Source organism: Salvia hispanica, chromosome 3 (genome assembly GCF_023119035.1).
Source record: "Salvia hispanica cultivar TCC Black 2014 chromosome 3, UniMelb_Shisp_WGS_1.0, whole genome shotgun sequence".
NCBI classification, from domain to species: Eukaryota; Viridiplantae; Streptophyta; class Magnoliopsida; order Lamiales; family Lamiaceae; genus Salvia; species Salvia hispanica.
This window is the reverse complement of record NC_062967.1, coordinates 11,859,125-11,877,909: the sequence shown is the minus strand read 5'-3', so window position 1 is coordinate 11,877,909 and position 18,785 is coordinate 11,859,125. Positions and strand designations below refer to the sequence as shown.

At 36.3% G+C, this 18,785-nt stretch overlaps 3 protein-coding genes across 4 annotated transcripts; 2 read left to right on the top strand and 1 right to left on the bottom strand.

Annotated features, from left to right (window-relative positions):
- The first annotated feature begins 216 nt into the window (after positions 1–216).
- On the top strand, positions 217–759 carry LOC125214219 (calvin cycle protein CP12-2, chloroplastic-like). The gene has a single exon (XM_048115150.1). It carries the CDS (start codon positions 254–256, stop codon positions 626–628), a length of 375 nt encoding a protein of 124 aa, XP_047971107.1. The 5' UTR covers positions 217–253; the 3' UTR covers positions 629–759.
- Positions 760–928: 169 nt separating this feature from the next.
- Positions 929–2,247, bottom strand: LOC125214218 (bZIP transcription factor 53-like). Its single transcript, XM_048115148.1, has 2 exons — positions 2,162–2,247; positions 929–1,962 (listed from the first exon to the last, which is right to left on the bottom strand). The coding sequence occupies exon 2, from the start codon at positions 1,614–1,616 to the stop codon at positions 1,194–1,196; it is 423 nt and encodes a 140-aa protein (XP_047971105.1). The 5' UTR covers positions 1,617–1,962; positions 2,162–2,247; the 3' UTR covers positions 929–1,193.
- A 5,145-nt stretch (positions 2,248–7,392) lies between these two features.
- On the top strand, positions 7,393–18,661 carry LOC125213338 (PH-interacting protein). 2 transcript variants are annotated; one of them, XM_048113829.1, is made up of 25 exons: positions 7,393–7,530; positions 7,628–7,699; positions 8,922–9,288; positions 10,024–10,178; positions 10,769–11,008; positions 11,262–11,371; positions 11,485–11,562; positions 11,636–11,742; positions 12,156–12,250; positions 12,333–12,460; positions 13,103–13,206; positions 13,271–13,348; positions 13,464–13,542; positions 13,650–13,818; positions 14,007–14,077; positions 14,349–14,429; positions 14,514–14,587; positions 14,668–14,764; positions 14,847–14,906; positions 15,211–15,265; positions 15,383–15,777; positions 15,851–17,398; positions 17,476–18,048; positions 18,150–18,208; positions 18,286–18,661. In XM_048113829.1, exons 3-25 carry the CDS (start codon positions 8,936–8,938, stop codon positions 18,479–18,481), a joined length of 4,905 nt encoding a protein of 1,634 aa, XP_047969786.1. In that variant the 5' UTR covers positions 7,393–7,530; positions 7,628–7,699; positions 8,922–8,935; the 3' UTR covers positions 18,482–18,661. The 2 variants fall into 2 exon arrangements, with proteins under 2 accessions (XP_047969786.1, XP_047969785.1); XM_048113828.1 differs by having other exon boundaries at positions 7,409–7,699.
- The last annotated feature ends 124 nt before the right edge of the window (positions 18,662–18,785 follow it).

Sequence of the window (18,785 nt, the reverse complement as noted above, 5' to 3'; positions counted from 1 at the left end):
TGCATTATAATTCTGTATTCTTTTACATTCACACATAAATAATGTATTCCTAAGACAACACAAAATAAAAAATACCACAAAAAAGATATTTTATGTATACAAATATCTTACACTGGAGCCACGTGGAAGCCCACGATTGGTCGCAAAAATGATAAGAATTCGTATCCACATTTCACCACACCTCCTAACTATATATCTTCACATAAACCACCACTAAACAGCATCATTTTATTTAATCTTGAACGAAGCAAAAATGGCAGCCGTAGCCGGAGTGAACATGGTAGCCATGACAGTCTTCGCTAGGGCATCGGAGCCATCACCGAAATCCGTGAGCTTCTCGCAGGTGAGCAGCCCGTGGAGGCGGAGCGCTGGTGTGCCGTTGAGGAGGATGTGCGTGGCAGCGGCACCGGACAAGCTGACGGGAAAGGTGGAGGAGAGCATCAAGGCTGCGGAGGAGGCGTGTGCAGGCGACGCGGTCAGCGGGGAGTGCGCGGCCGCTTGGGACGAGGTGGAGGAGCTGAGCGCGGCCGCTAGCCACGCCCGGGACAAGCAGAAGGACGCCGACCCCTTGGAGACTTACTGCAAGGACAACCCCGAGACCAACGAGTGCCGTACTTACGATAATTGATTACTCTTCATAAATGTTTCTTGTGGATTTTTAAGCTTTTTTACATGTCAACATTTCTTGTTAGAAGGTTTGGTGTTAGTTGGTTGTACGGTGCAACTGATTAAGGAATTATACGATACTTGTTCAACGTATATTGCTTATTAAGTCATAAAACTGATAGGTTTTATGTTAGTTCTATGTTTATATTTGCAAATTGATAGAGTTCTATTGTTTTGACTTCAAGAAGAGAAGAATCAATACAAACATAATGAATTGACGGTGGAATTGCATAATCAAACATCATATTGAAACAAAGCCGAGTAGTACAAATGAGATATTTATTAAAGCCATAGCAATCAAGAAAGGCACAATCAAACTAGAATAGACTAATAGAAAACACAACCAATACCAAAAAGACCAACACAATCTTATAAACCTAAACATGTAACCTTGCTACTAAGATAATAGAGGGCATTACTGCAAAACCCTGGCTTAGTCAAACCAAACATCATACTTGCTATAAACAAGACAATTAGATACCAACTAACAAACGCAAGTAGCCATAAAGGAATCACGATATCGCGCCTCAGTACTGGAACATGTCAGCGGAGGCAGGGATGGGCTGGACAGGGCAGGGCAGCTGCCACGGCTCGAGCAGAGTATCAGGGATGTCCGGAATGTCAACAGCAAAGCCGTTCACCTCTGAAGCAATTTGAAGCACAGAATTCAGTGAGCGGAGGCGATCAGTCAGCTCGGCCAACTGAGCCCTCAGCACGTTGTTATTAGATTCAACATTGAGGTAGAGCTGGGTGGTGCTCTCAGTCATCTCTCTTAGCTTCTTGTTGTCATCTATCAGCTTCTGCTCTTGAGCGATCAGCTCGTCAAGATGCTGCTGCTTCCTGATCCGCGAGCGTCGTGCAGATTCACGGTTAGACAGCTTTCTCTTCCTTTTCCTCTCATCACCATCGGAACCGGGACTCGTAGGCTGCGGTAACTGCTTCGAAGCCATTCAAAGAGAGGAGATGCAGAAAAAAATTGGGGGTTTTTGAATGTAGGTTTTCTAATTCGCTAAAAATTTAAAACTATGTGGCTATCAGTAGGAATGCAATGAAATTAGGGTTTCAGGTGAAGGCTAGTTCATGAAAAGACGTAGAACCAGTAGAGGAAAACAACTGAGAAAGAGTGGAGAATTCGAATCCTTCGCAAGACTAACGTCATATAAATGGAGGGATCGGAAACATGGAAGCTAGGGTTTGGAATCCAATTTCTTAATTTGGTAGTCCAAAATTCACAAATTAACGAAAAAAACTGAGATTAATCTGATTTCAGAATGGAATTCAGACGCCAAGAACAATCTGCATATTCAAATAAACAGAAATAAGCACCGATCACGCAATCAATCAACAAACATAACTAAGAACAAATAATTAACAAAAAGCAGGAAAAAAAAACTAAAACTAAAATTAAAACTAGAACTAAAACTACTCCACAAAATAAGGAAAAGAAAAATAACTGAAAATAAAGAAGAGGAAAAGAAAAGACAGAAGCACTAACCTTGCGAGAGCTTGTCGAAATTGCGGAAAGAAGATTTTTAAGTGGAAAAGAGGGGGTATTTATAGGGTGGGCAAAGTGGTTTGGTGGCTGAATAATTTATTATTTTATTTAATTTAAGGATTAATTTATACACAAAGTGCGGTAGTGTAATTGGTGGGGGACAGCTAAGCAAACTGCTGCGCCCATTGGATTTGGATTCTGCGAATCTTCGCTCGTAATATTCCGTCTTTATTTCTTGGAACTTGCCTAATTTTATTTTATTTATCTTTTACTACCAAATAAGTTAATTTTCTTTTGTTTCCTAATTTAATTTAGGTGAACTTATCCAAAAATTTTAAGGTTGGATAGCTAATTTTATGGACAAAAGAATTTATGTTAATTGTTTGTACATATTTATTTACGAATATGGAAACTTTGAAATGATATTATGGGCAAAAGATTTATGTTAATTGTCTCTAGATTTTTATTTATGAATATGGAATTGTCTCTAGATTTATGTTTATTGTCTCTAGATATTTATTTATGAATCGGACTATCACGTTTTACGTATAATAAAGTCTGCACCTAAGATTCTTTTTATTTTTCGTTTTAAAAAAATTATGTGTAAACTTATCCAAACAAGATGATTATTATTAGGGGTGTTTTCCGGTTGGCATGCTTATTATTATAAGTATGATTTATCTATATAGGATTAAATTACGGGATTAATTTAGTTGGAGAAATGTAATTATGACTAGTTATTATGAGACCATCTATCTAAAATTAAATTGTGGCATTCAATATTATGAATCAAACACAATACGTACTCATAATTATAAAATATAATCTTATCGGCCGAAAAAGCCCCTAAAAGAACAAATTTGTTGTGTACATATATTGGCATGTACTAGTATTGTTAAATGCCCAAAGCCAAGTCACGGATTCAAATTCATATCTAACTTTTAAATTGTAATCATGCATTAATAAAAAAAGACCTAACAAATTATTATTTATCTTTCATAACTCATCCAATCCAAACTTGTTCAACTTTGAAAAAAAAATCACCTTTAGCTCTTTCTTATATTTAAAATTACATATAAAGTTTATAATTAATTTAATATCTAGAACATTTCTAAATATCACATGAAACTGAATCCAAAAAATTGTACACAGAATAAAAGAAATGGAGTACAATTGTAGAAAATAGACAAACTAAGTAATTATTAACAGTGAAAATAGAAAAATAATTCAAATAAAATAAAAACGACTATATATTCATTTGTTTGTGCCGAAAATTTTCGAAATATGTTCAATCAAGTATTCTCAAAGGACAATACGAGCTTGTTTATAACGAAGTTGATCTCGATTTCTCATTTAGGAAAACAATTCTAAATCTTTTTAGTAGAGTAGCAAAAAGATTCAACATTTTTCTCTTTGTACTGTAGATGTATCTTGCAAAAACTTAGTGTGACCATAATAATTTCAAGAGTAGTGATTTAGAGACGTAAGAGCCTCCACATCCGTGTTCTTAAATAAGAGTACGGAGGTGAGTCCGGACCCACTTTTACTCCTTGTCCTTAGCTAAGAGCACAATAACCACATCCGTGCTCTGCAATGACAAGCTCAAGGGTCCCACCATTCAATTATTCAATTTAAATACTTCAATTACTAAAACCATTTCTACATTATAAAAATACATTAAAAAAATTTACATAATTAAAATCCTAAAAAATAAAAATTACATAATTAAAATCCTAGAAAATAAAAAAAATACATAATAAAAAGTGATTTTGTTTTGTGTTGAAGTAGGGGTGTTTATAGATGAAAATGTGAATTTTGGGAGAAAAAACTGAAAAATAAATTAAAAGTGGGTAGAAAACGGATATAATTTTTTGGAAAGTGGGAAAATATATTTTTTATTTATAAATGTTTTTTTAAATTAATTTCAATTTTTTATAAAAAAAAATAAGAATTTGAATATAGCGCCACGTAAGGGTGCTCAACGGCACGGACGAACGGCTTGCAGTGGCGGACGAGCTCGTCCGTGCCACTGACACGGACGGACGGACGACTTTCTTTCAGCCGCTGCGGATGCTCGATCTAATGTCTCTATGCCATAATACCCCTATATTTTTTTACCATAAGAATAATTTATATATGGACAAACATACCCTTGTTTCAAATAAAAGGAAATTAGCTAAATAGTTATGTAGTATAACCGTTTTATTATTAAAGGAAAGTCAAATCAATGCAAATTAACTATCTTAATAGTAACTTTCAATAACTTTGGAGAATTATAATTAAGTCATTTAATAATTTTCTTAAAATCTGCATACTATAAAAAGATTTGAATTGATTTACCTTATGGAGAATTTTATTTTATTCGAACACTAAAATGAAATTTAACTTTTGAATTAAGTTTACTCATCTAATAATCAATAACAACTAATTATTCACGTCAAATTATTTTATAATAAAATAAATATTAAAATTAGTAAAGATAAGAAAACGACTAATTGTATTTATACTTAATTTCTTGGTGGTATCATTCAATGAACTAATGATGATTAAGTATTGTATCTCCTCGTATAATCTATATCGCTACTCAAAATCATGAAATACAATTAAATTTGATATCTAAAAGTAAATTAAAATGATAAATGTATTCGCATCAAATTATTTTATTATCAAGTAACTATTGAAATTTTAATATAATAAATTTCAGTTATTTAATATTTCTCTTTCCAAATTATAAACATTGTTTCCGTTTTCCATATTTTTGCTCATTGCTTTGTTTATACTTCTATTCGTACTTTATCTTAAAATTATATATTTGCTTGTTCAAATTGACATTTAAAATAAAACTAAATTATTTATCGTCTTCTCTCTAAAATGAATACAAGAAAGAATTGTAAATGGAGACATGAGTTCATGGAGAATTGTAAATAGCAATTTAGTTAATCCACCGGAATCAGTACTATATCTTATACTCCACGTAACTTTCCATAATCAAGTCATTAAATACACTAATAAACATTTTATAAGTATAAGGGTAGTATGGTATATATACAAAATAGAAATTTAATATAAAATAAAAAAATAATATAAGATTACTATTTTAACCCCATTATGGCAATGCCATTATGTCTCTAAACTATTTTTCTAATTTTAATGTGTGTTATATTCATCTTTCTACTATCAAATTATGTACTTCATTTGTCCCACCATAAATAAAGCGTTTCTTTAAGACACATGATTTAACAAAATGTTTTTTAGAGAGATAAGTGGATAAAAAATAAATAGGAGAGAGAATAAAGTAAAAGAAAATAATTGTGTTATTGTTTGCCAAATAAAATATATCTCAGTACTTTAGGGAGGCATCCCACAAAGAAATATGAGTCGTTTATGATGAGACGGAGAAAACAACACAAATCATAATTTTTCGCATGAAAAATTGTCCCAGATGACCCATGGCCTTTGTAGAGCTGTAAAATGTGCTTGGAAACCACATTGGACCGCATTATACAGAAGTCTAAGTCAGATTTTGTGGTGATAATTGGTAATTCATTGGGTTTTAGATTGTGGTGATAATCGATATGCTTTAGGTTTGGACTATGTGCAAGCTTCGTCTTTCGATTGTGTTCTTATTTATCTTGATAAAGTAAAAAGAACAAAATTACCGAGGCTGAAGATGTCACTTCACTAGCTATACAAGAATATTACTCCCTCCGTCCACCATTAAACGTCTCATTTTTCTTTTTTTTCGTCCGTCCGCCAATAAATGCCTCATTTCATTTTTACAATATTTGGTAAGTGGACCCTACATTCTATTAACTCATTCAACTCACATTTTATTGTAAAACCAATATATAAAAGCAGACCCCACATTCCACCAACTTTTCTATCCACTCTAATTCATAAAGTCAAACAATTTATTAAAACTCGAACCCGATCAACATTAAGAAAATAGATTCACGCAATTTCTTACATATCTTCTAAATTGTATCTTGATGACCTTTTCCTTCATATAAGTATCAAGCATGGCCTTAACTTACATTAACTAAAATCGCTATGTAATACTCCCCCAGTCTGAAGGTAGTTGATTCATATTTCTTTTCGGACTGTACTAAGGTAGTTGAGTTATTTCTTTCATACACCTATCTTATTACTCATCTTTCGTACTTTATTCTCTCAACTTTAAAACAATACATCAATTTCTTAAGTTTCATGCCCAAAAGAAATGCTTCAATTATTTTGGGACGAAGGTAAATTTCAATCTTAACTCTAAACACAAACCATACCCATTAGTTTTGTTAATTTCAATCTTAATTTAATCTCACCGATATTATGAGATAAACGCACCTGTCGTTCTAGTTGGTGGAAAGTGTTGGCGAAGACGAAATCGGCATTTTGGAGATTGGAAAACTGGCTCAATTTCATAGCTAAGTAAGCAGGGTAGCTATTAGGGTTCCTGATGAAGGTGGGGACGTCGCAGGCGTTCAAAGGCGGCAGTCCGGGCAAAATCAGAGGCGCATCATGATGGACATTCACCGGCAGCATAATCGTGCCGCCGCTGATGTGGCTGAAGATGGCGCAGACGGCGGCGGAGTTGGTGAAGAAGGCCGCGGACATGGCGCCGTGGCGGTGGGCGACGTCGAGCGCCCAGGGAAAGAAGGCGTCGTAGATGATGCAAGTCACGGGGGAACCGGCGGATTTGTAGGAGTCATTACATAATTAAAAGCATATCAAAGTACATAGTTAAATATATACCAATCTCATATTGAACTAAAGTCGTTCATTTTTTAAACACAATCTTTATTAGTCGGGGTTTCATCTCTTCATCGTCGGATAAGTGATTATTTGCCAACAACTTAACCAATATGTTGCCTTCTATGGTCAAATTGTCTTTTTTTTATCTTCTCACACTCTAACTCCAGTCAATTTTTTACTAGTTCATTTTCTCTATCTTTGAGTAATCTTAGTGCACAATTTTTTGTAACAAGATGTGCACATCAATTAAAAAATCAACCATTAAATATATCTTATTTTTTTAAAGACTTCTAAATTCACTTAACTTATTATATTCTCATTTTATTATAAAAATAACAAGTAGAAATCAAAATTTCACTAGCTTCATGGAGTTGTAAAATGAGATATTTAATCTGCATTCTAATTACTACTACTACTAATTAATAATTACTCTTCAATAAACATAAAATTTATCCCCATAATTCCACATATACACTTTTCACTCCGAAAAAAAGGAAAGAAAAAAGAATTCGGCCTTATTTTGGGCAAAGCCGGCCCCTTCTTCCGCAAATACCCCTACCTCTGTACAACATCGCGCCGCCCCCTTCGCCTCCGCTCACCGCTCTCCGGCAGCCGGATCGGTACTACCATTTCCGTACACGACCGTTTTGTTACTTTTTTTCGCTCACCAAATCTCGAATCCAGTCAGCCAACCTTTTTTGATTTTTTTTGAGCCAGCGCTACCGTCGATCGTTGAATGAGGACGCTCGGAGCATTTTATCGGCGCTCTCTTCTTTGGAGAAGCTAATTGTAAGTCGTGAGCTTATTTATTTCTCCCGTCCATCGTTTAATTCGTGAAATTGGTATGATTGCTATTCATCTGCTGCGGCGAAAAATACACTGTTTAATTGAATGATTTAGTTCTGGTTAATAAGGAGTGTTTTTTTGGTTATCGGTTTTAAAAAAGTTTTGATGAAGCTTCCATGGAGGCTGAACTCCAGCATTTCAAGCGTTTACGCTGACCTTGCGTGGAGATTCTGTAGCCTTTGCTGTGGGGGAAAGAATGGGCATTCTGTGATTAGGGCTAAGAATGAACTAGTAATCATCTCCAATTTTCTACATTTCTGGTTCTCCAAACTCCAATCTCCAATCCCCTACCCCCATTATGTTCCTCGGTTCCTTGATTAGAACTCTTGTTGACTCATAAGCGACTGTTTTATTTTGTTTTGATGAAATGCATGCCAAGAATTGGTTCATTTTTGTATCTTTACTTTATCTTATGATCTTATGCTTATGATGTAAAAAAAAATAGTAGTGCAAGACAGTGGTTTTTATTGAAAAGGGCTAGGAGATGTTTTAAATATGAGTTTGATTATTAGACAGGTCTCACGTGCTGTTCAACAGACTAAACTACGGTAACAGGGTAATCGCTGATCAGGAATTTCAATCGATCATATCATGGATATTTCACGTTACTGATACCCTGAAAGCTGACTAGATAGATTACAATGAGTATTACAGTTTTAAATTTTGGAATGAAACACACAACGATGAAGAACAATGAGTACTTTTGTTTTCTGCCGTTCTGTATTCCATGCAAGTAAATGGTTGACTCCAATGTGCTTCTTCTCCTTGCGTCTTTATAAAACACTTTTAGTTGGTTTGAAATAACAACTCATCACACCGTGATTTGGTGATTTTTATTAGTTTGAGGGATATTTAAGTCTATTGTGAATTTAATCCAGCAACAGTATCATACTAATTAAATGACATCGAAAAAAAAATCTAAAAATGGGTTTGTTAACTATTATCATCAGGTTTATGGTAATGTTGTCAGACTAGCTGCGATAGCAATTTTTTGGGGATATACATCCCAGAAATTAGTCTTTAACGTTTCCAATCAGCTTATTTTCATTGTCATTTAGCTTCGACAGAAATCATTTCTATATATTTCATTGCAAGTAGTTTGTGCAGCAAGCACCCTATTTTCTGGACCAATAGTTCTGATGAACATTTTCTATTTATGCTTCAGCGTGCATGTAAAGCATGGATTGTAGGAAATATACATGTGCTAGCAATGCACCTTCTATGAATCTGGGCACCATAAGTTTCCCAAGTAAGGCACATGCTAAACAACAAATGAAAGATCATGAGGAAGCTGCAGATTGTGCTGCTTCCATGGATATTGATGTTGACCTCCGTGAAATTTATTTTCTGATCATGCATTTTCTATCTTCTGGACCGTGCCTTAAAACATTTGGGCAATTTCATGAGGAACTTCTGGAACATGAGCTCTTACCTAGAAGATATCATGGCTGTTATTCAAGAGATGCAGCCTGCAGGGATGAAAATGATGATGGAAAATCTTTTCCTTTAACTTATGAGAATTTGAGTAGAAGGTAAATATAGTTTACAAATCATATTTTCTCAAGTTCTTTTTTCATAGGGCAATTATTTCAGAGTTCCTCTTACAGATGGACAATGCAAGTCAGTCTCATCATTCAGAAGAAAACTGGCTGCAGTTGTACTATGTTTTTTGGGTTTTTTTTTGAATAAAAAAATTTGATTGATTACTATACCCGATATACTGAATGTAGCAGTATTAAATGTTACCCCTCTTTACCAGCATAAGCTTTAGCAAGAGGTAGTTGTCCAACATGGTATGAGAGACTGCTAAATAGGAGAATATGTTTTGTGTTTGAATTGGGGCCACCTGTTAAAATATATTTCAGAGTTCAAGGTTTCAATGCAAAGCATTTATCCTATATATAGAGGCTGTATGAAGAAACATGAAACAAAGCTCCTCTCTATGTAGTAGTATTAATCATGTAGGTAAATGTTATCTGATTGATATTTTTTCAGTCTTAAAAAATAAATGAGGATAATATAGTTCCTGCAAAATTTTCTAGATTATCTTAATTATGCTGTAAAAAGTTTTTGTGGTGTAAAGTTACTAGCCATTAGCCAATGGTGGAGGAGACCGGAGGTTCTTCTTACAATTTTTTAGCAGTGTTCCATCCATCCACAATATAACATTTTCCAGCACAATTATTTAGTTGCTTAGTTTTATAAATCATTCCTTTTCCTTAGCGTGCAAGTGATGTCATTTGATTTGGGTTACTGTATTTTACCAGGTACTCTCACATTGAAAAGGATCACTTGGTTAGGCTTCTTAAACAGCTGATGCTGTTGACATCTCCTCCATTACGGTGTATGGTTGGAAAAGTTGTTCCAAGTGCTGCAGATGTGCCAACATTACTCGGAAGCGAGTCATTCTCTTTGTTGTCAGGTATATGATGCTTTGACCTTGTTTCTCTTATTTACTTTTCCCTGCTACGTGAAACTGATCTTGGAGCTCTTTTTTCTTTCATGGTCAATGACCGACTGAAAATGCAACTTGAAGGAAGTCCATCTTATTCTAGCCATTTTGGCAGTTGATAAGAATATCATTCTACTTGACTTGTTGAATCATTAGTTGCTTACATAGAGATAATATGCATTTTCAATTCACGACAAAAGTAAATTGGAGATTGGCCATGCTACTCATGCTATTATGTGCAACCCCAAGGGATGCACCTCAGAATAGAGTAGATTGTATCTAATTTATATTTGTGTCTGGGAAGTCATATTTATGTTCCTAAGAGTTACTCAGGAATATAGTGTCATTCAAATGGTTTTCCCCTCCTAAGCTGGTTAAGATTTCAGCCAGTCATGTACAAAATCAATTTTTTTTCCTGGTATCTTGCTCTATGTCTTTCTCAGTGAGCATGTGAAGCCTGTAGTTTTATGAATTTTCTGTTATGCTCACCACATATGTATTCAATTAAGAAAGTATAATGTATGGCACTTAAAGAAATTCATTATTTGCATGCTATGTAGGTGAGAAAAACAAAACAAATAAGCCAGTGAAGAAGTTACCATCTTTTCTGCGCTGGCCTCACATGCAAGCTGATCAGGTTCGAGGGCTTAGCTTGAGAGAAATTGGAGGCGGCTTTTCAAAACATCATCGTGCCCCATCTATACGTGTTGCATGCTATGCCATTGCCAAACCCTCATCTATGGTGCCAAAGATGCAAAATATAAAGAAGTTAAGAGGACACAGGGATGCTGTGTATTGTGGTATGTTCTCTTTTGGATTTTAACAACACATGGCATTTTGCAAGATGCACTTTACGAATTGCAAACAATCTCGTGGAAGCATATCAACTGAAATTTGTGTCATATCTTCATGCATTTCTACCCCTTGGACAAAGCTTTCTCTATTTTTCTTACAGCATTTCACCCCATTCTCCAACACTTGTGGAGTCTGTCCTACCCCCATGCCTAATATGAGTGATCCTAAATTGTTACTGAACTGCTCAGCATTCTGCAGCTATATTTGATCGCTCTGGTCGTTATGTGATTACTGGATCAGATGATCGCTTGGTAAAGGTTTGGTCAATGGAAACTGCATTGTGCCTAGCTAGTTGCCGTGGACATGAAGTAAGTTTAACCTCAAGTGACTTGATATAGTTCTATATATTGAGAAAGATGATTTTGTTTTCTCTATTCCACTTTAATATTGTCTAAATTAATTCTCTTATCATTATTGTCAGGGAGACATTACAGATTTGTCTGTCTGTTCCAATAATACGTTAGTGGCATCAGCATCAAATGATTTCACTATCCGAGTTGTAAGATTTGGTTCTTGAACAGCTGCAATCTTGTCTCTTACCTCTTAAAAAGCTGAATTATCGTGTTATGCAGTGGCGTCTCCCAGATGGGTACCCTATTTCAGTTCTTCGGGGACATACTGGAGCTGTTACTGCAATTGCCTTTAGTCCCAGGCCTAATACCACTTATCATCTCTTATCGTGAGCATTCTTTTAACATTGATCTCTGCATTATTCAGTATCCTATTCCTACCTGTCAAGTTTGTCACATTTATGAGCATTTCATACCCTGTTGCACTATTTTTAATGAGCACATTTAGAGCCAATATGCATGGTCATATAAATATCATATGTAATACTTTTGGTTGATATATATTATAAGTTGTTTTTTTTTTCTAGTTATATAGAGCTTCCTTATCTATGAAATATCGTGTGTTAATAGTAAACTCGTTAGTAGTAAATTTATGAAACCTGTGACTGTTAAATCTCCTTTGAAGCTAGATTTGATGAAGAAAATAATATCTTTTCAATGTAATCTGATTATTAACAAATTGAACTTTTACCTTATAACAGCAATGTAGCGTGTCTTATTTACTAATTCATTAACTTGATAGGTCATCTGATGATGGAACATGTCGATTATGGGATGGCAGATACTCCCATACTCGTCCTCGTGTTTACATCCCAAAGCCCACAGATGCTCTTACTGGTTAGATGATGTACCATTTCTTTGTAGTTTATGCTAACATCTTCTTTATTTTTACTGGTTTACATGATTCTACTTGGTGCAGGAGGTAGCAGTTTGCCTCCACCTAGTACGTTGTCGAGCACGGCTTTGCCTAGCCATCAAATACTGTGTTGTGCATTCAACGCTAATGGGACGGTCTTTGTTACTGGGAGCTCTGATACTTATGCAAGGGTATATCAAATTACTCCTGTTTATACTATGCTTACACTACTACATGCATGTGAATTTGAGAAATGCAATCCGGCCAATCTTTTACCATTATCTTCATTCGCATTTATTTAATGGTAAACATGATTGTGTGAGTAACTCTTGACTCTTTATCTGCTTCCTGTTTGTGCTATTGGGTATACGATTCTTTGCATGTGCTGTTTCAGAGTATAGTTGTGTAATACTCCCTCCATCCCACCATATGTGATACATTTCTTTTGGGCACAAGTTTTTAGGTAGTGGTGTTTAGTGGTTAAATGCTGAGAGAATAAAGTAGGAGTGAGAAAAAAGTAGAGAGAAAGAGTAGGAGAGAGGATAAAGTAAGAAAGAGATAGATTGCTTTTTTGCCATAAAAGTCAATGTCTCACTTATAGTGGGACGACCTAAAAAGGAATACACCTCACTTACAATGGGACGGAGGGAGTAACATTTAGTTTAGCATCTTGTACTCATGCAGTATGGAGATATTTGTTAAGAGATTATCTGAGTTCCATGCTGTTATTTTTCTTTTATTACTTTTATATCTCTTTTAAGTGTTGTTGGCTGAATGAGATACTAATATGAGCTCACTATGGATAAAAATCTTAAGAGTTTCTTCATAAGCAGGTTTGGAGTGCTTGTAAAACAAGCACAGATGATCCTGATCAAGTATGTCATGAAATTGACATACTAGCTGGCCATGAGAATGATGTCAACTATGTTCAGTTCAGGTTTGTAAGTTATCATTTTGAATCCCTGTAAATTTTCATGGGCTAATTATTGCATTTTATGCAGTGGCTGTGCTGTGGCTTCGAGATCTTCTCCATCTGATTCCTTCGTCGAGGACAACATCCCAAAGTTTAAAAATTCCTGGTGCATCTCTTATTTACATATCTACAAGGACTACATCTTCACCTGTGCAAGTGTTAGAGATTTAACTTAGCATATTTTTGTCATTGACTCGTGCTTTCCAAACCCCTGATATCAGGTCTAATCATGATAACATCGTTACCTGTTCACGCGATGGCAGTGCAATCATATGGGTACCGAGATCACGGAGATCTAATGTTAGTGCTTCTAGGGCCAGTAAAATTTTAAAGATAAATTCATCACATATCTGTGTATATTACGTTTGGTTTTATTCTTCCTCCAAAACATCTATGTTTTCTCTTAGGGAAAACTTGGACGTTGGATTCGGGCATACCATCTGAAAGTTCCTCCTCCACCCATGGCTCCCCAACCACCCCGAGGAGGTCCACGCCAGAGATTGCTGCCTACTCCACGTGGTGTAAATATGATCATGTGGAGCCTGGATAATCGCTTTGTACTTGCTGCAATAATGGGTAATTAGTTTCACACTGAATATATATTTTGATACCTCTCTCTATGCCCAATTTTTTTGGGTATAATGTTGCCATTTCTGTTGCTATATTTTAATCTCCTTCCCATTTTCTAATCATTCCATGTTTAAGAAAGAGATGTTGTAGTTTCTTGGTTGGAAGTATTTTTTTAATTCTAAATTTGTATGCAGATAACAGAATATGTGTCTGGAATGCTAGTGATGGAAGCTTGGTGCACTCTTTGGCTGGTCATACAGCATCTGTATGTATAACTTAATTTCTGAGATTTGCATGGCAAATTGGCCCATCAACATGTTGCTTGCTTGCATATGGACACTTTCCCCTTTTCTTCATTTTATTGTATAGCAAATCTTTCAGGAAACTAGTCATCGGCATGAAAATCATCAGTAGTTATGATTAGGCATGTTATGCTCTTTAATCAAGAGGCAGAGTATTTAGTGCTATCATTTTACTTTTGTATTAATGCTAATATTTGTTTATTCATTTCCTTTTTGGGTGCTGCAAATTGACAGACTTATGTTTTGGATGTGCATCCTTTTAATCCAAGAATTGCTATGAGTGCTGGGTATGATGGTAAAACAATATTGTGGGATGTAAGTTATTGATGCATTTATTTCAGCAATCTGCTGACACTAGTTTTGTCTTATCTTGATATTTTCAATATGTTGTATTCCTAGATATGGGAGGGTACTCCTATAAGAGTGTATGAGATAGGTGGACGCTTCAAGTTAGTTGATGGGAAGTTTTCACAGTAAGTTAGACCAACTTTTTTATCCTTTCTGTTGTATGAATGTATCTTTGTCGATGTTAATAAACTTGCTATTTCTCCAGGGATGGCACATCAATTGTGCTTTCAGATGATGTAGGCCAAATATATCTGCTGAACACTGGTGAAGGAGAGTCCCAGAAAGATGCTAAATATGATCAGGTATAAAGATGACACTTGGATTCATTGTTGGTTGTTTTCTTTGACTCCCGTGCATGATTCTCACTATGTATATAATCGACAGTTCTTCCTTGGGGATTATCGCCCACTTGCCCAGGACACTCATGGCAATGTTGTTGACCAGGTTAAGAATATCTTCCATGGTGCTTGTACTCATTGATCTACTCGAGCTCCACCAGTAATTACATATTTGCATTCTGAAACTCTGATACCCTGCTCTCTCCATTTCAATATAATACACCCGTAAAAAGATTTTATTGGTAACATTTCAATATAGATGATAGAATTGTTGTTCGTATTTATGGTTGACAAGTTTAGAGTATCTGATTAATGATTTCATTTAAGAGTAGTTTAGCTAAAGAGATTGGTCTCAAACATCTTATTCGTCTTGTTTATCAAAGATCTCAAATATGATGGATCTGATGCAGGAGACACAGCTTGTACCATATATGAGGAATATTCAAGATCCCCTATGTGATTCGAGTATGTCATGGTTCTGATAGTGCACATGTTGCTTACGTTTTATCTGCAATATTTTTCTTTCAAGCGTGTAATGTGTTAATGGTCTGGGGTCACATACCCTACAAACTTGTATCACAGGCATGCTTCCATACCCAGAACCTTACCAAAGTACATATCAGCAGCGGCGGCTAGGTGCATTGGGAATTGAATGGCGTCCTTCATCCATTAAATTTGCTATTGGCACAGATATTGGGATAGGCCAAGAGTTTCAGATACTACCTTTACCAGATTTGGATGTTGTACTTGAACCACTGCCAGATTATGTGGATGCTATGTTCTGGGAACCCGAAAATGATATCATACATGACGACAATGACTCAGAATACAATGTCACTGAAGAGAATTTTAGTGATGAGCAAACTTGTCCCAGTGATGGAAACTCAAGTGATTCAGCTTGTAGTGAAGAAGACGAGATTAGAGAAAACCCGAGAGATAGTATGCGCCGATCAAAAAGGAAAAAGTCTTTTCTTGAAGTAAGCTTGATTTTCCAATATATCAATATTTTAGCTTGTTTCGCTTTTCTCTGATCTCCATGTTTGGTCTCAGGTTGAGCATAGAACTTCTACCGACAGACGTGGTAAGAAGAGAGTTCCAGACGAAAAAGAGGGTACTTCATCTAGAAGTAAAAGATATAAAAAATCAAAAAATTCTCTGAGGACCTCCAGAAGGAAGTCTACCAAGTCAAAGTCATCGAGACCTCAGAGAATTGCTGCACGTAACGCTATCAATAACTTTTCCCAGATACCAGAAACTACTACAGACGAAGATGGTGAAGATGGCTCTGCAGGTGAGACATCAGATAGTGAGTCATCCTTGGATGGTTTGGCTATTCAGAGGAAAGAACAAAGTGACAACCTGATGAATGTGCAAAGAGAATACATGACATCTTCACATAAGTCTGAAGAATTAGTCAAACCTTGTCTAAACAACACTGATAGCCAGATCAATGTTGGAAACAAGAAAAAATTGGTGCTTAAATTTTCGCTCCCTCATCGCAAGCCACCTGTCTTGTCCGGGAACCTGGAGAGTGAAACTACTAATACGTCTTCAACTTCTAGAGTTTGTGAAGAAAGCCCCAAAGAAGACAGGGTCAATGCCATGCCAGGGAATCTAGCTTCATCTTCTGTAATTGTGGTCGATAAGGAATGCTCTGAAGGCAATAAAAGGCAGCCTGGTGGTAATGAAAAAGCAATTGAAGCTAGTGCGGTGAGTGATAACAAGGTGAATTTGGTGAAGTTCAAAACGGGCTCATCAAACGGAACACAGTTAGGAGGCTATGATGTGCAAGATGTCCAAACTAATGGATGCCTACAAGTTGACAATGGCTATGATGTGTTTAACAGACAATATGGTGTTGTAGAAACAGATTTATCCACTTCTGATCTTCATGGATCTAATAGCCTCACTATTGATGCAAAACCCACTTCTCAACCTCAAAATGTATCCAAAAGGAAACTCACTATAATAAAGATCAAAACTAAGAAAGTTCCTGGGGAGTCTCCTTCCAGACTTCCAGGTTTGAACCGCTCAGATGGTTCAACAGGTGCTGCAGTTGAGTCAACATCTAAAATTGTTGATGAAGAACCAGTTTTCCGAGCATTAACGACGGACAATTTTTCAGACGAACCAAACCACTCTCCATATGTCCCCATGAATGGAGATGGATTTGATGACAGTACGCATGTCAGCCCCTATTATGAAGAGGCAGAATATGAATTGCCGGACTTGGCAACTGATTCAGCCCGTAGAGCTAGATCCTCGAGGTTGAAAGCAACATCATTGGAGAATGGTTTTGCTAACCATACTTCAGCCATGGGTGTCGACTATCTGCACCCAGGTACATCAAGAAGTGCAGAAAGATCCTCCAAGAGAACTGCTGAGAATTGTCCATCGTGGGGATACAAACATGCTGGAAGACCTAAGTCTTCTTCCAGTAACAAGAGAGAAAGTCACTACAGGGGAGACACAAGCTCTTCTGTTGAGAAAAACAAGAACCAGATGCTCAAGAAAACTAACTGGCTGCTGTTGTCAGAGCAGGAGGAGGGATTTCGTTACATCCCCCAGCTTGGAGATGAAGTTGTGTACTTGCGACAGGTATAGGTGCTGAATTTGAGTCCAATTTTACTCTTCTTGTTTATATACTGAAGGCCTTAGCCTTTGATGATCTGCAGGGACATCAAGAGTACCTAGAGCACAGTGGGACACAACAACGTGGTCCTTGGCTGAGGTATAGAGAAGCAGTTAGAGCTGTTGAAATTTGTGTAGTTGAAGAGCTAAAGTATGTGCCATGTCCTGGTTCTGGAGAGAGCTGTTGTGAAATCACACTACGTTTTGCGGATGCATCATGCAGTGTAGTTGGTCAAAAATTTTCTTTGACACTTCCTGAACTGGACTTTCCAGATTTTATTGTTGTAAGGTCACGGTATGAAGCAGCTGTGGGCAGAAGCTGGACCACTAGAGATAAGTGCCTCGTGTGGTGGAGAGATGAGAGCGATCAAGGTGGCACTTGGTGGGAAGGTTGCATTGTTGCTATAAAAGATAAATCTAGCGATTTCCCTGGAAGCCCATGGGAAAGATATCATGTCGAGTACAAGAATGACGATGTTGCTGATCCGCATCGTCACTGCCCTTGGGAACTTCACGATCCAGATAGGTTATATGATCCTCCTAGGATTTGCTTGGAAAGCAAAGAGAAGATCCTACGTTCTCTTACTAAGTTATTGCAGAAAGCTAGTAGAGACAAGGTCTTCCTTTTTCTCCTCTTCCTATAAATAGGTTTTCTACTTGCTAATACTCTGTGTACGTAATAAATGTGCTATTTCAATCTTTTTGCTGATGTTTACAGGATAAGTATGGCATCATCAAATTGAACGAAATCGCACAGAAGTCGGATTTTGTGAACAGGTACAAAATCAGCGTTTTGTATTTCATCTCCATTGCAAACATAATAGTACTAGTACTTAATGATGGGAATGTTTCAGGTTTGTTGTTCCACTATCTCCCGAGCTTATCAAGTCAAGGATAGAAAACGACTATTATAGGAACACAAAGGCTGTGGAGCATGATGTTGAGGTAATGATAGAAAATGCTGAATTGTACTTTCCGAGAAATCCAAAAGTCATGAAGAAGATGAACCGCCTATCAAATTGGTCTGCTGATATCTTTTCGGACCTGTGATGGTCCGCATTCGTTCTTAATTTTCACCTTCTGAAAATGCAGAGATCCATTTTTTTGCTGGTGAAAAAACAACATTATTATCTGGTGTATGAGATGTTAAAAAAGAAAAGTGTTATAGTTTATAACATTAAGACTATTTCAACTGACCAGATTAATTAACTTATCTGCTAATTGCTGTTTTCTGATGTGCCATCTCTGTTTCTGGTTTCTCTGTCATGATCCAGAACCAGAAATGAAGAGTATGACAGGATGATATAGTAATTTTAAAATATATGTATCCCACCAATTATCAAAGTTTTTTGTG

Coding starts and splice junctions, on each gene's coding strand:
- LOC125214219 (XM_048115150.1), top strand. CDS start 254: ATGGCAGCCGTAGCCGGAGTGAACATGGTAGCCATGACAGTCTTCGCT.
- LOC125214218 (XM_048115148.1), bottom strand. CDS start 1,616: ATGGCTTCGAAGCAGTTACCGCAGCCTACGAGTCCCGGTTCCGATGGT.
- LOC125213338 (XM_048113829.1), top strand. CDS start 8,936: ATGGATTGTAGGAAATATACATGTGCTAGCAATGCACCTTCTATGAAT. Junction 11,743..12,155: donor ACCACTTATCATCTCTTATC/GTGAGCATTCTT, acceptor TTAACTTGATAG/GTCATCTGATGATGGAACAT. Junction 13,207..13,270: donor GTCAACTATGTTCAGTTCAG/GTTTGTAAGTTA, acceptor CATTTTATGCAG/TGGCTGTGCTGTGGCTTCGA.